The sequence below is a fragment of the Lygodium microphyllum genome, chromosome 16, assembly GCF_053477565.2.
Source record: "Lygodium microphyllum isolate KBCC chromosome 16, Lygodium_microphyllum_v1.1.10, whole genome shotgun sequence".
NCBI lineage: Eukaryota > Viridiplantae > Streptophyta > Polypodiopsida > Schizaeales > Lygodiaceae > Lygodium > Lygodium microphyllum.
In genome coordinates this window covers 42,289,575-42,302,464 of record NC_141150.1, presented here as the reverse complement: position 1 = coordinate 42,302,464, position 12,890 = coordinate 42,289,575, and the positions used below count along the sequence as shown (strand labels likewise).

Genomic DNA, 12,890 nt, shown 5'->3' with positions numbered 1-12,890 from the left:
CTCACCCAATAGTTGACTCATCCATTCCTTGGATGGACACTTGCATTGATAAGTAATATTTGTTTTCTTCAAAACATCAAATGAACCAAACAAATGTGCAAACAATGCGAATAGAATAAACCAACTAAGATGGACATCTTTGGAGCCTATGGTGGGTTTCATAGCACTCTTGATGTCAGATTTTATCTTGGACTTACATGCTCTTGACAACTCCAAGTTATCAATCAACCATTCACCACTAGATAGTGGCGGCAATGGGACCTGTTGCAATCTTTGGCTTTCTACTACATACAATGAATTATAAAAAAAGATATTTTGAGTTGCAAGTTGACTTGCAAATTTATTATCATAGATCAAAGAACCTATGTACTTGTTTCATTAAACACTTTTCTAAACTCTAAAATTCTACCTTTCCAATGTTTGCTGGGGTTTGCAACATCCTTACGCATGACCTTGAAACTCCCTCAAGTACTTGGGTGCATCAAAATCCAATCCAACTTATAGTACTTATCACAAATCCAATTGCGTCCACTATCTTTCCTATTGAAGACGTCCACTACAAGTATGTTACTGATGTTTTTCCTCTGTGAAGACATCTATAATAACCAAATAGAAAAGTTACCTATCAGCGTGTGTATAATTTGCAAATATTCTCTCCAAATGAAATAAAATTTAAATGGAATAATTTAAAAAAACATTGTACATGTAATTCTTTTCACAAAGAAGCCGAGAGATGTTGAACAAGAAGTTGACGTATAACAAGACCATTGTTTCTTCACTGACAAATTTGTAGAGTACAAAAATAAAAGAATTCGTCTCGAGTGGGCTTGTCCTCCGGTAGTTGTGGTAGTGGCCCCTGTTGGAAATACAATCCACGCTTGCTAGAGAAAACTAACTCACTGTTGGTGTAGCGCTGATGAGTTGAGACTAGGTTTAAATCCTAGGCCAAATGAAGGAATATTTCCATAATTGTATAGATCAGAGGTCATCTATCACCTTTAAGGTTTTGGGGGCTAGATGGCTAGCCCAATTATGGAAAACTTCCAGTTAAGTGTGCATTATTGTGAACAATACTGAGAAGGGGAGGTACAAGGGCCCCCACCTAGTTTTTAACTTGGTATCAAAGCTCAAGTTGCTGAGCTTGGATGGCACTAGGACCTCAACCAAGGTGTGGCTTGAGGGGGGTGTTGGAAATGCAATCCACACTTGGTATAGAAAACTAGCTCACTATTTGTGCAGTGGCGATGAGTTGAGACCAGGTTTGAATCCTAGGCCAAATGAAGGAAGGTTTCCATAATTGTATAGATCAGAGGTTATCTATCACTTTAAGGTTTTGGGGGCTAGATGGCTAGCCCAATTATGGAAAACTTCCCGTTAATTATGCATTGGCATGACCAATACTTGGATAGGTGATCTCCCGGGAAGGGGAGGTACAAGGATCACCACCCAATATCTAACTACCCCAAGGTAATCTAGAGGGCTTTCCTAGACACTTGGAGTTTTCTCTTCAATCCTTGTGTCCTCCTCCGGGTTGGTGACTTCTGTGATACTCTTTATAAAACTTCTATGTTGGATTCTCATTATCTTTTTGGCCAATTGGGCTCTATCTTTGCTACGCCTTTATCATGCTTAGCCTTTGCAAATTTGCAGGCAAGGTCTACACTCGGGAAAGTTACTATATTTATATCCTCTACATCACATGTGTTCAAGGCTTATTTATAAATATCCTTGTTTATGAAATTTTCCTGAATAAAACATAACCCTTTTCTATTCAATCTGTAAATAACCCCTTTATATTACACCCTTATGTATGTAAAAAATGTATAAAAATGGTATTTTAAAAATACTTGATTTTGAACCCATGTGATCCATATATATATTCATGAGTAACTGACCCGAGGATCTACATAGGCCTTGGAGCTTCCTTCCTCCCTTCGATCAGTCTTTTTCCTTGTGCTCCAACCCTCACTCTTGCCCCTTTGTTAAGGCTTTTAAAATGCAGATGTGTTCTTCCTTGCTCTGTTGGAGATGCTCCTTTTCCTGGGTCAACATGGCTATATTCCTCTTGAGATCTTCCTATCCTTTGGTGGCTTCCTTTCATTGCTCTACCAATTTGAGGGCTCTCTCCTTCATCTGCTCATTAGGAGAAATATGGACTCTCTCTTTTTCCCCTTAAGGAGTGAATAAACAAATATAGGTCTAATCAATGAGAGAGTGGGGATTCCAGATTCATGTAACATGAATTGTCTAGCCATATCTTGGCCCAAATCTTCCCTCAACAATCAAATAAGGGAAAATGTGGGGAATACAATGCTATCACTTCCTGGAAGTTTGAGTGTCAAATTTTCATTTTTTTAATTTTTTTAATGCTTGAATTTTCATTTCTCCCCTTTTTAGTTTTCCCCTCTTTCTTAGCTAGAACTCAAATTTATCATATCTCTTTCCCTGCTTCTTCTTTCCTGACGAAATTTTACAATCTCATTATTGCTTGCCCTATTTGTGACCCTATGAAATTTCATTTCCTCTACACAAACACAGAGTGAGTTTCACATGTTTTATGAGAGTAGAGCTTGTTCTATCAAAGCCTTGAGATTTTCTTCACAAAACTTTACAGATATATTGTTCTCTTCTGTGGATGTTCTATGGTAAAGTTTTATCTCGTTTGGACAAAACCTGTGCAAAGCCCTTCATTACCACTATTTAATTGGGACATGGAAGATGCTCCCGGACCACCCCACACACAACAAAAGCTAGAGTGCTCACCTAAAGAGTCATCCTCTTTATGTGCAAATAGAGACCCAAAGTAGAGGCAAAAACAACTATGTAAAGTAGAATTGAAGCTTAGGGTGGAGCCATAACAAGTGCTAAAGACAAGGTGTCCTTCCTAAGAAAACCACAAGAAGTCTGTATACACTGGGAGAAGAAGAGCTCTCATCCTCCTAGAAAGAATGGAGTCACGAGACACATCGATGACCTTTGTTTTCAACAAAATGCAAAAGCTCAAGTAAATACTCCCAGTGAGCAACATGAAGCAAGTGATTGAGATTGGGGTAGTTAGGCAAGAGATGGCTAGATCAAAAGCTGAAAGATCTTGACTCATGCTGAGGAGAGGAGGCAAGGTACCGGCAAAATGAGGTGTTTGAAAAGCCTAGATTGGCGCTTGGCTTCGAACAACTAACTTGGAGACGGACTATATTGGAGGAGAGCAATGAGACATGGATGGCCTTATGTGGAGCACTACCTGAGAAAAGAGGAGATCTCGTGCATTTACCCTACCCACAAAGGCAGTGTTGACTACGACCTTGACACACATGGAAAGTAACACTTTCCCCTCATATTCAATGTGAAAGCTAGTCTTCACTACCTCAAGTTTCAAGACCACAACCTAGCACCTTCATTCAAGAAGTTTGTAGACACATCTCAAAATTGCCCAGATCCAGCCTTTATGACAACCTATAACTATCTAAAGATCTTGATTCTATTGCCAAGTCAAAAGAAAGTAACTCAGGAAGGACTCCATCCCTTGGTTTTTGATATAAATGCAAGAATAGACAAGTATGCCATGGGCTCATACTACTTTGAGTTATGAGGCTATCCACCACCTACTTGAACCTTTTGGAAGATATGAATGAAAGCTAATTCACCAGCTATAATCATCCCTTCTTGCCCTTAACAATGATGAATACCCACTTGTCGATTAAGACATACATGATGAGTAAGTCCTTCCTTGAGAAATCCATGAGACCCTTACTTTCATCAACCCAAGATAAAAGGAGAGGCATGGAATAGTTGAGAAAATAAATAAATAAAATAAAATAAAAAAAGAGAAAATAAAACAATCGTAAGGATTCTTGCGTGGGAACGGCCCATGATCACGATCCACTAGCCCCTTTCCAACCTCCAAAAGCCCCTTTCCTCTTATTTCAACTCCCACCTCCCTCATAGTCATTCAAGGTCTGCAAGGGCAGGACATCTCAAAATATTGATAGACCTATCACCTTGAACCCCATCTGAGTATACCCGAACCTCTCACCAATTGGGTCCTCAAGTGTGAAACAAACCTCTAGGAAATCTTAGTTCACCTAGCACAGACCCATCTCCCAATTACACATCCACTCACTTACATCCTACTCATTGCACAACTTTTCCTTAGGTATTTTGAAGAGAGAGAATCCACCAACCACCCTCCCCTTCCTTCATCAACACATGACCTCCTATCTTCCCTTTGACCATTCCATGCAGTCCCAAGTGTCTTCACCAATGCTAAGAGACAAGCAAGCCCCAAGCATTTTCACCAATGCTAAGGGACTAGCACTTATCTAGGAGAGGGGTAATGTTAACCTTTTTTGCAAAGGAGCTACAAAAGGAGGAAGCAACAAGCAAAAATTAAATATAAAAATAAGGCAACATAGAAAAAAGTGAAAAGAGGGAACCAAAAGTGATGGCCTCAAGATATATTGACCGCATCCGACAGGTAGAATTCAAAGAATGGAGTAAAAAGCACCCAAGAGAAAAAAAAAACATGGAGGCATCAACTACTCCAAAAAAATCAATAATTAAAATCAAAATCGAGAAGGTTCAAATAATTTTTTGTAAAATCATTCTCAAGCGCCAATCTCCTATGCAAATTGTAAATTAATGTGCATTTAAGGGTACAAGAGTGGAGTGAGTTAGGATGTCTAGACAAGTCACAAGACTCTACAAGCAACCATGAAGAGACCACGAGCGATAAGCACCCTTGAAACATAGGCCCAGAGCCCAAATCTTAAATCAAATGTCACATATGTTAAGAAAAACATGATTGTAACCATTCCATCGATTAATGCAAAGCATGCTTCTCTTTTCTTCTTCATAGTTTTGTTTTCTTCTATGCATGGCCATCTCTTGCATGCAAAATCTTAAGAGAGATAGGGAGGGTCTTGTGAGAGCTTGTGAGCTTTCTCTTGGTTACTGTCTCGAGGAGGTTACTATATCTACACACACACACACACACACACACACACACACACACACACACACACACACACACACATATTCTTTACATCATGTGCATTCAAGGCCAATTTATAAATATCCTTATATGTGAATTTTTCTTGAATAAAACATAACCCTTTTCTATTCAATTTGTAAATTATCCCTTTACACTATACCCTTTTGTATGTAAAAAATATATAAAAATAGTGTTTTAAAAATACTCTATTTTGAACCCACGTGATGCACACATATATTCATGAGTAACTTACCTTAGGTTAATGTAGCAAAACAGATTGCTTTTCCTCACCTTCTTGGGATCTTTCTAGTTTGAGAGGTGAAAGAATAAAAACTATCACGGAGACAGAGAGCCAAAGGGGGCTTTTTTTTGGGGGGAGGGGGGAAAGAACTTGCATCAACTTGGAGAAACAAGTGATGGAGACTGTGTGTGAAGGATAATGGAGAGAGAAGTGTGGAGCTTGTGGTAGCATGGATCGACGGAGTTGTTGGAGCTTGGGAGATCTCAACGGACATCTAGACTACACGCAATGAGTACCCATGTATTGACTATTTTTCTTTGGTTATCTTGTTGCTTCAAGGGTTGCAGATTCTCATCCATGATAACTTGAGTGAGTGAGACATGATGGTAAGAAACCTCATGGGGTGAGAGACCGTGAGTAAATATGGCTTGAGAGAGCACATGAATGACATGCATCTTACTTTCTAAATCCAACACGTAGGCAGAGTGACACATGGGAAGAGGACAACCAATCTTTAAAATCTGCATTCCACTATTTTTCCAACTTCACCAATGTTGTTGTCTTGCAAAAGGCATAGCAATGTTTAGCTCTGTGCAATCACAAGGGCAAATATAGAAACAAGTATGGTCTTTGCATTTTGAAGCCATCAAAAGATTGTCTACTCTAATGCTCGACAGTCTACAAGGTGAGGTGTTGAGGTACACTCGCCTACCACTACTTTCTTGAAAGTCCACCTGTTACTTCAAAAATTTTCCCTGCTACTTCACTTTTTTTTTTTTGCAATTATGGGGTTTTTTCAAAATTCCAACCCTCCAAGTGAGATTCCATTGCATGTGTCCCACTCAAACTTACACGTGCTAATCAGCCTACACGTCCCACCCCCCATCCAAAACACACTCATTGACACACACACACTCACTTACCTCACTCACACACACACACACTCAAAATTTGAGATCCCCAAAGTTTTAAACAAATTATTATTGTCCTTCCGTCGATGACCAGGCTCGCTCCCTCTCGAGCTATTCTTTAAGAGGTTGGACGTAATAACCAAGAAAAGATGTAACTATGTAAGATTAAGCTGCAAATTGCGAAATTTGGATCCATGAATCGTTTGTCCAATATAGGGAGAAAAGGAAACACTTGCGCAAACCTTCGAATTTATTGAGATAGACCAACGCAAGTAGGTCTCATCACATTTAATAACGACACAGCTTATGATTTGATAAGCGAACAAACAGATTGATTGAGATAGACCAACGCAAGTAGGTCTCATCACATTTAATAACGACACAGCTTATGATTTGATAAGCGAACAAACAGATTGATTGAGATAGACCAACGCAAGTAGGTCTCATCACATTTAATAACGACACAGCTTATGATTTGATAAGCGAACAAACAGATTGAGAAAAATTTCAGAGAAGCATGAAGAGGCGGGCAGCTTTAGCAAGTCGTTAATCTTCAAAGCTTCGCCCTGGCCGCTACGTAGACTCCGTCGGTGCCTGTGCCACCTGCACCACTACCCGATGTATCGAAGCTGCTGCTAGTGTCTCTGAACTGCTCCTCCGTGACACCTACACATAGAAGGCAGTCGGGGAAGCAAATTAGATCGAGCACAACAGGTACGATACTTCAATTATAGGACAATCACAATTGTCATGGCAGCGTGAAGACTATATATTGTCATTCCCTTCATCCGGAGCGTTTGCTAAGGACCCACTCCATACTTCGCGAGGTGCAGTTGAGGGCAGGGGATAGCTAGTCCCCACCCGAGCATTTGCTAAGGATCCATTCCATACTTAGCGAGGTGCAGTTGAGGGCATGGTCCCCACCCGATCCGGCAGTCCAGTCCCCTGGCCCCAACTGCACTTCGCTAGCTGCTAGGTCTGGGGGTATAGGGTGTCTTCTTCCCAAAAGCCCACAACAAGGTGAGAAGAATAATGGGAATTAGTCGAAAACTTCTAACGATAATCCATCAGAGTAGCTATCATACAGGGCATAAGCAATAGGATATGAATACTGATAGAATAATTGAGAGTATGAAAGATGATTACCCTTGTCCATGGCGGCGGTTGCAGAGAAGCCCCCCTGGACGGTCTTGAGGAAGTGGTCGAAGTAGTTGGCACCAGACCACTTCTGGTGGGCGAGGGTCTCGATGCCGCGCTGCCTCTCCTGGCGCTGGATGCCCTCCACGTAGGCCAGCATGCCTCGCTCCACGAAGTCCCGGGCGAAGGTGTCTACCACCAGCGAGTTGGCATGGAAGCCCCCGAGCGTGATGAACTGCCACACGTACCCGAGTCTGGCCAGGTCCGGTATGAAGCTCTGCATCTGCGCCTCGCTCATGCCCGCCGCGTCCCAGTTGAAGGAGGGCGAGAGGTTATAGGCTAGGAGGATGTCGGGGTGGCGCTCCTTCACCCCCAGCGCGAAGTCCCGGGCCTGGTCGTAGTGCGGCCCCGCCGACTCCATCCACAGCATGTCCGCGTGGGGCGCGAAGGAGATCCCGCGCGCGATCGCGGCTGCGATCCCACCCTGGAAGCGGTAGAAGCCCTCGCGGGTGCGCGGCAGGTCCCAATCCCAGAACACGTTGACTGTCGTACCACAAAGTTTTCCAACAAACAAATATTATTAGCTGGATGTCAAAACGATTTCTTAGATTAAAAACTATTTGACAAAGAAACCTTGAAAAAAACAAGTCTTCAAATCTCGAAAATTTTGGTCACTTCAGTGTCAGTAGTCAAATGTGATACATGATTGAAAAACCTGCAAAATCTCCCAAGGCACTTCGTGAATTCCCAAGGTGTAAAATGTTTTGGTTTCGGCTCTAACAAAGTGCTGTTAGTGAAAATCAGTCATTTTCTATTGTCATGCCATGTCTCTTTGGCATATTGTGAGAGAAAGTCTTATCATATTCTACGAAGCTTATGGTGTTAATTAATATCATAGTCTCAACTATCTGCAACGCACTGTATGATCGCTATCGCTATTTTTTTGAAATGCGTGGAGAAATTTCCATTGATAATGAGGAATTACAGCATATAAAGGATATGCATCAAGGCATTAGGCCAATGCTTCTAGCTGAAGACATCGCTAAGATCACTTTGTTCTTCAAGCATGACAGAATTAAAGAAGTAAAGAATCGATAGGGCATAACAAGGCGACCAAGGAAATGATCACTGACGAGTCGCTCCTTGAAATAAATGATTACGTAGTGAGCAAAGAAGCAAGCAAATTTTTCATGCCCATACCTCCCTGGACAGCAGACTACGGGATAGCAAGCGTCCCCCAACTAGAACAAGCCAAACACTTCCCAGGCTATTGCACCTCATTCCTAGACTTGTAGTGGGGACGCTTTCTACAAACTAATCCCTATTCATAATAAGCTAGTTATACCTAGCAAGCGTGAATTGGAGGGGCGCAGTGATATTAGGAACACTAGGTGTTTGCTTACCTGCCCCCAGCTGCTCCGCCAGCGTCCTGGCCTCGTAATGTGAGACCGCATCCACCCTACCGAACCAGACATCCAGACGGCGCTTCTTCTCTGCCTCGGAGATGGTGGGCAGCATCCGGATGACGTCGGCCACGGCGTCCTTGAACAGCCTCAGGTTCGCACTGCGCATCCAGGCGTCCTCCACGGCCTGCAGCTCGGGGCCGGACTTCCCAGCGGCCATGGCCTCGTGGAGCAGGATCGCCAGGTGCTTTCCCTGGAGCTCTGGGTTGGTCACGCCCAAGATGAAGGGATGGTCCCGCTTGTCGATGTTGCTCTGCAGGAGCGTGGCAGCTTCGGCGTCGGTGCGGGCGACGAGGACGGTCTCGACGCCCATGAGGTCGAACTGCAGGCGGGCGGCCACTAGGCGGCTGATGTGCTCGGAGGTGGCGACGAGGACCTTGCCAGACATGTGGCCGCACTTCTTGGTGACGGAGGCCTGGTCCTCGATGTGGACGCCGGCGGCGCCGCGCTCGACGAAGAGCTTGCATACCTTGGCCGTGGCGGTGGCGCCGCCGAAGCCCGTGTCGCCGTCAGCGATGAGCGGGCGGAGGTAGTCGACGAAGGGAGTCCGGGCACGCTCATCGGGCGTCATGGCGGCGCGGGCCTCCCGCTGCTTGCGGTCATGGAAGAGCTGCGCGAAGAAGAGGTGCTCGGCCTTGTTGGGGACAGTGTCGTAGGGGTAGTCGGCCAGGTCGGGGCCCGGCTCGTTGGTGGAGGTGTGGGTCGACGAGCACTGCCAGCCCGAGATGTAGATGGTGTCCAGGTACTTACTCATCTGCGCAACCTGGACCGGGTCCAGGCACCCGAACGTGCGCGAGCACGTGCCCCTCGCCTGGTGCCCCTTGAGGATCCCCCACAGCTTCTTGGCCGTGGCGTCCGATGCGTAGCTCTGCCGCAGCGTCCCGCGCAGGCGCACCACGTCCCGGGCCTTGTAGGGCCGCGCGGTCAGCCGGAACCGGTCACTCTTCCACCACGCCTCCATCTCCTCCACCTCTGCCTCGAACTCCGCCATCTCCTTGTCCACCGCGCCGCCGGCCATCTGCAGTAAGGGACAATCGATTATAAGGACCTAATCAGCCCCTACCAGCTCATGTGCAGCGCACTGTACGAGCACTAACTAATTATCATCCGATCTATAATTATACCTTAGATTGCATCACACCGTTGTTTGACGACGTATCGATACGCAGGTGGCTCCGGTTAACTAATCCGAAGAAGCAGTGCCCCTACTAGCCCTAGTAAACTCTCATCAACACGACTTATGGGTGAAAAATGCTCAGAATGCAAAGACGCACCCGCCTTGATACTAGTCTATCCAATATTACGTCTGAAAACGTCCAGTCAGAGCAAAGGCTAGCGCTTGTAGGTGAGACAGTTGGCCCTCAATCGTCGCACAGGGCACGTGAACTCCTCATTCCTTGCCAGCTGCTAATCTGCAAGAATTTACTAGAAAATGGCGAGCTGATGACAAAGACCCGCTGAGTCTGCCCTGCTTATATACCTGCGACAAGACACCTGAGAAAGCACGGATCCCTTCCATGCAAGCTGATTAGATCATAATTATCGACCATCGATGATCATCCGCCAACCTCGCCTTCCTATTCGTCACTCTTATCCAAAAATCGTTCCGTTCCAACGAGGTATTCCGAGAGAGGAGGAGATTCCAATCCAGTCCCCTCCAGTCATATATGATGTCATCCTTCCAACCGGTTACCCGCTTTGCTGGGACTTGCGTGCAATCATTATCTGGTTGAAGCAGCAATCTTGTTTAAATTTCCCACATTAACAAGCATACACCTAGAAGCACACCAATACATAGAGACATGCACGCAACACGGCTGCGAACAAACACACATACACATATGCAATTACATACCAAAACACATAGATGTGTGTGTGTGTTTTTTTTTCATCACTCTCAAGTTAAATCTATTGACAATGTGCTTGTGTAACTTAATAGGGGTCACATGTGGAGGAAAAGGGACAATTCAAGTTAATAGAGTACCAAATTGTAACATTGCTTGAGATTATAGTACCAAGTATTGTGAGAGGACATCAACAAGTATGGAAGAAAGAAATGGAATGTCCATGGAAGTAAATTAAATAGTCCTAAAATTTTCCTCTTTTGAGAATTATGTGCAAGAGAAAGAGATGTCATTAGCACTTGGTGCATAGATGATGATGTCATAATTAGAGGTGATTTTAGAGTCTCCATGAAAGCTCAATTTTTATAGCACTTCATATTCCCTAGCATAAACATCATAGTTACTTACTTACAAATGGACTGAAAAGGAAAAAATGCAATTGGCACATGATTTATAAGCATATGAAAAGGGTAAATGCATGGTTTGGTGGTACAATATGGATTGTCAAGGACTTTATCTCTTTTTGGTAGAGTTCACCTCAAAATTGGTCTCTCATTTAGTCTTATTTGTGAAAAAAATTTCCTTGTTTGAGAAAACATTTGGTTTATGATAGTTTTATTACACCTTCCTATAATGATGTCTTACGTGCTTTATTGTGTGTGTATGTGCGTGTGTGTGAATGTTGACATAGTGCTCTCTCTCTCTCTCTCTCTCTCTCTTCTCATACTAGTCAATTTGGCTCAATGAGAATATGGAAGTTATTTCCAGCATGGATATTGTCCAAGGCATTGAATCCATAGATTGGACTATGGAAGCTATTTCCAGCATGGATATTGTTCAAGGCATTGAATCCACAGATTAGACTATGGAGAGGAATTCAAATATCCCCATGATAGAACAATGTCTTAGGAAGAGAGCTTCTATGTGTGAGTACTGAGCTACTAACAAAATAGAAGGAAGGAAAGAAAAAAAAAGCGATAGGTTGAATGATCCATCTTTGATGGATGAAACAAAGCCAAGAGAGAAAATATCTTCAACTATGGCAAAGTTTTGGCGTAAGCAAACACTAGACGTGCTTACAATAGGTGCCCAAAGAGAGTTAATCTAACAACTCCTACTTTATCTAACTTTTCAGAATATGCAATAATCACTAGGTGATGTTGAGAGGACTCTTCTATCCAACATCTATAACACACTTAATGAGCTCAAGGTGCACCCACTCCACACACGAGCTCTTCTTGAAGAGATCATTTGTGATGATGGCACTAAATAATACTAATGTGGCACAACATGTAAATAGACAAAAGGAGATAGAGCTGAAGAAACCAAGAGTACACACAGAATGAAGACTTGAGAATACAGAGAAGTAGGGATGAATTCTTCTTTTTCTTCTTTCACACAAAATAACTTAGTCTACAACATGATAAAATACTAATATGAAAGTACTAGAATAGATGTACATGCGGTTACTAAGTGTGATCCTGGTAAAGATAGATGAGGAGACACTATGAATATGCTATAACCAAGAGTGGACTATGTGGGTGTAGTCTAGCTATAGAATAACTAGCATATCCTCCATGTTGGTCACCTAACACATAGTAAAGTCCTACCACATCACCAATGCATGTAGTGGACTACAAGCTATAAAGACATGGGACGTGGACACCATGCTTAGTGCAGGCATAAGATAGTCCTTTAATACCAAGCCATGAAGACATCTCACAGCTTGGATGGTCATGAAAAAAGAAGAGTGCTTCATTTGCACCAAGGTAGATTCTATCATTTCATGCATATGTTTTGTATTATTTATATTAGTTCATAGTGATATTACCAAAAGTTCACCCTACTTAATATTCAACTTATAGTTTCTCATTATATGTGCGCTAATTTAATCTAAATAGTATCAAAGCCATCCACCACATTAACAAATTACCCTTAATTTTTTTTCTAAATAAGCAGTATAAAAACTTAAAATTTTTGGCTATGAAAAGTGATTCCTAAGAAGTTGAACTTTTTCTAGAAATCATTACTTCAAAAATACATGTAACACTCTAAAAGGCATGTGTTATTTTCCATTATTGTTAAGTTAATCCAAGTCTTATCAACTTTTCACCACCTCCTTTTCTCCTCTCCTTAGAGACCTTGTCCTCTCTGACAAATACTTTTCTATAGAGTATGAATCTTCTGTAATTTCTCCCAAAAAAAACTACTATTTATGCTCAAAAGGCCAAGTTTTTATTTAGGTCATTTTAGCTTTGGCATATCATAAAAGTCTCCAAAATCATATTTGGAACTAATAAGTTG

At 42.8% G+C, this 12,890-nt stretch overlaps 1 protein-coding gene across 1 annotated transcript; it reads right to left on the bottom strand.

Annotated features, from left to right (window-relative positions):
* Window positions 1-6,382: 6,382 nt before the first annotated feature.
* LOC148022743 (isocitrate lyase 1-like) lies at window positions 6,383-10,363 on the bottom strand. The gene is made up of 4 exons (XM_087695656.1): window positions 9,867-10,363; window positions 8,683-9,760; window positions 7,289-7,822; window positions 6,383-6,808 (listed from the first exon to the last, which is right to left on the bottom strand). The coding sequence occupies exons 1-4, from the start codon at window positions 9,876-9,878 to the stop codon at window positions 6,696-6,698; spliced, it is 1,737 nt and encodes a 578-aa protein (XP_087551782.1). The 5' UTR covers window positions 9,879-10,363; the 3' UTR covers window positions 6,383-6,695.
* Window positions 10,364-12,890: the final 2,527 nt, after the last annotated feature.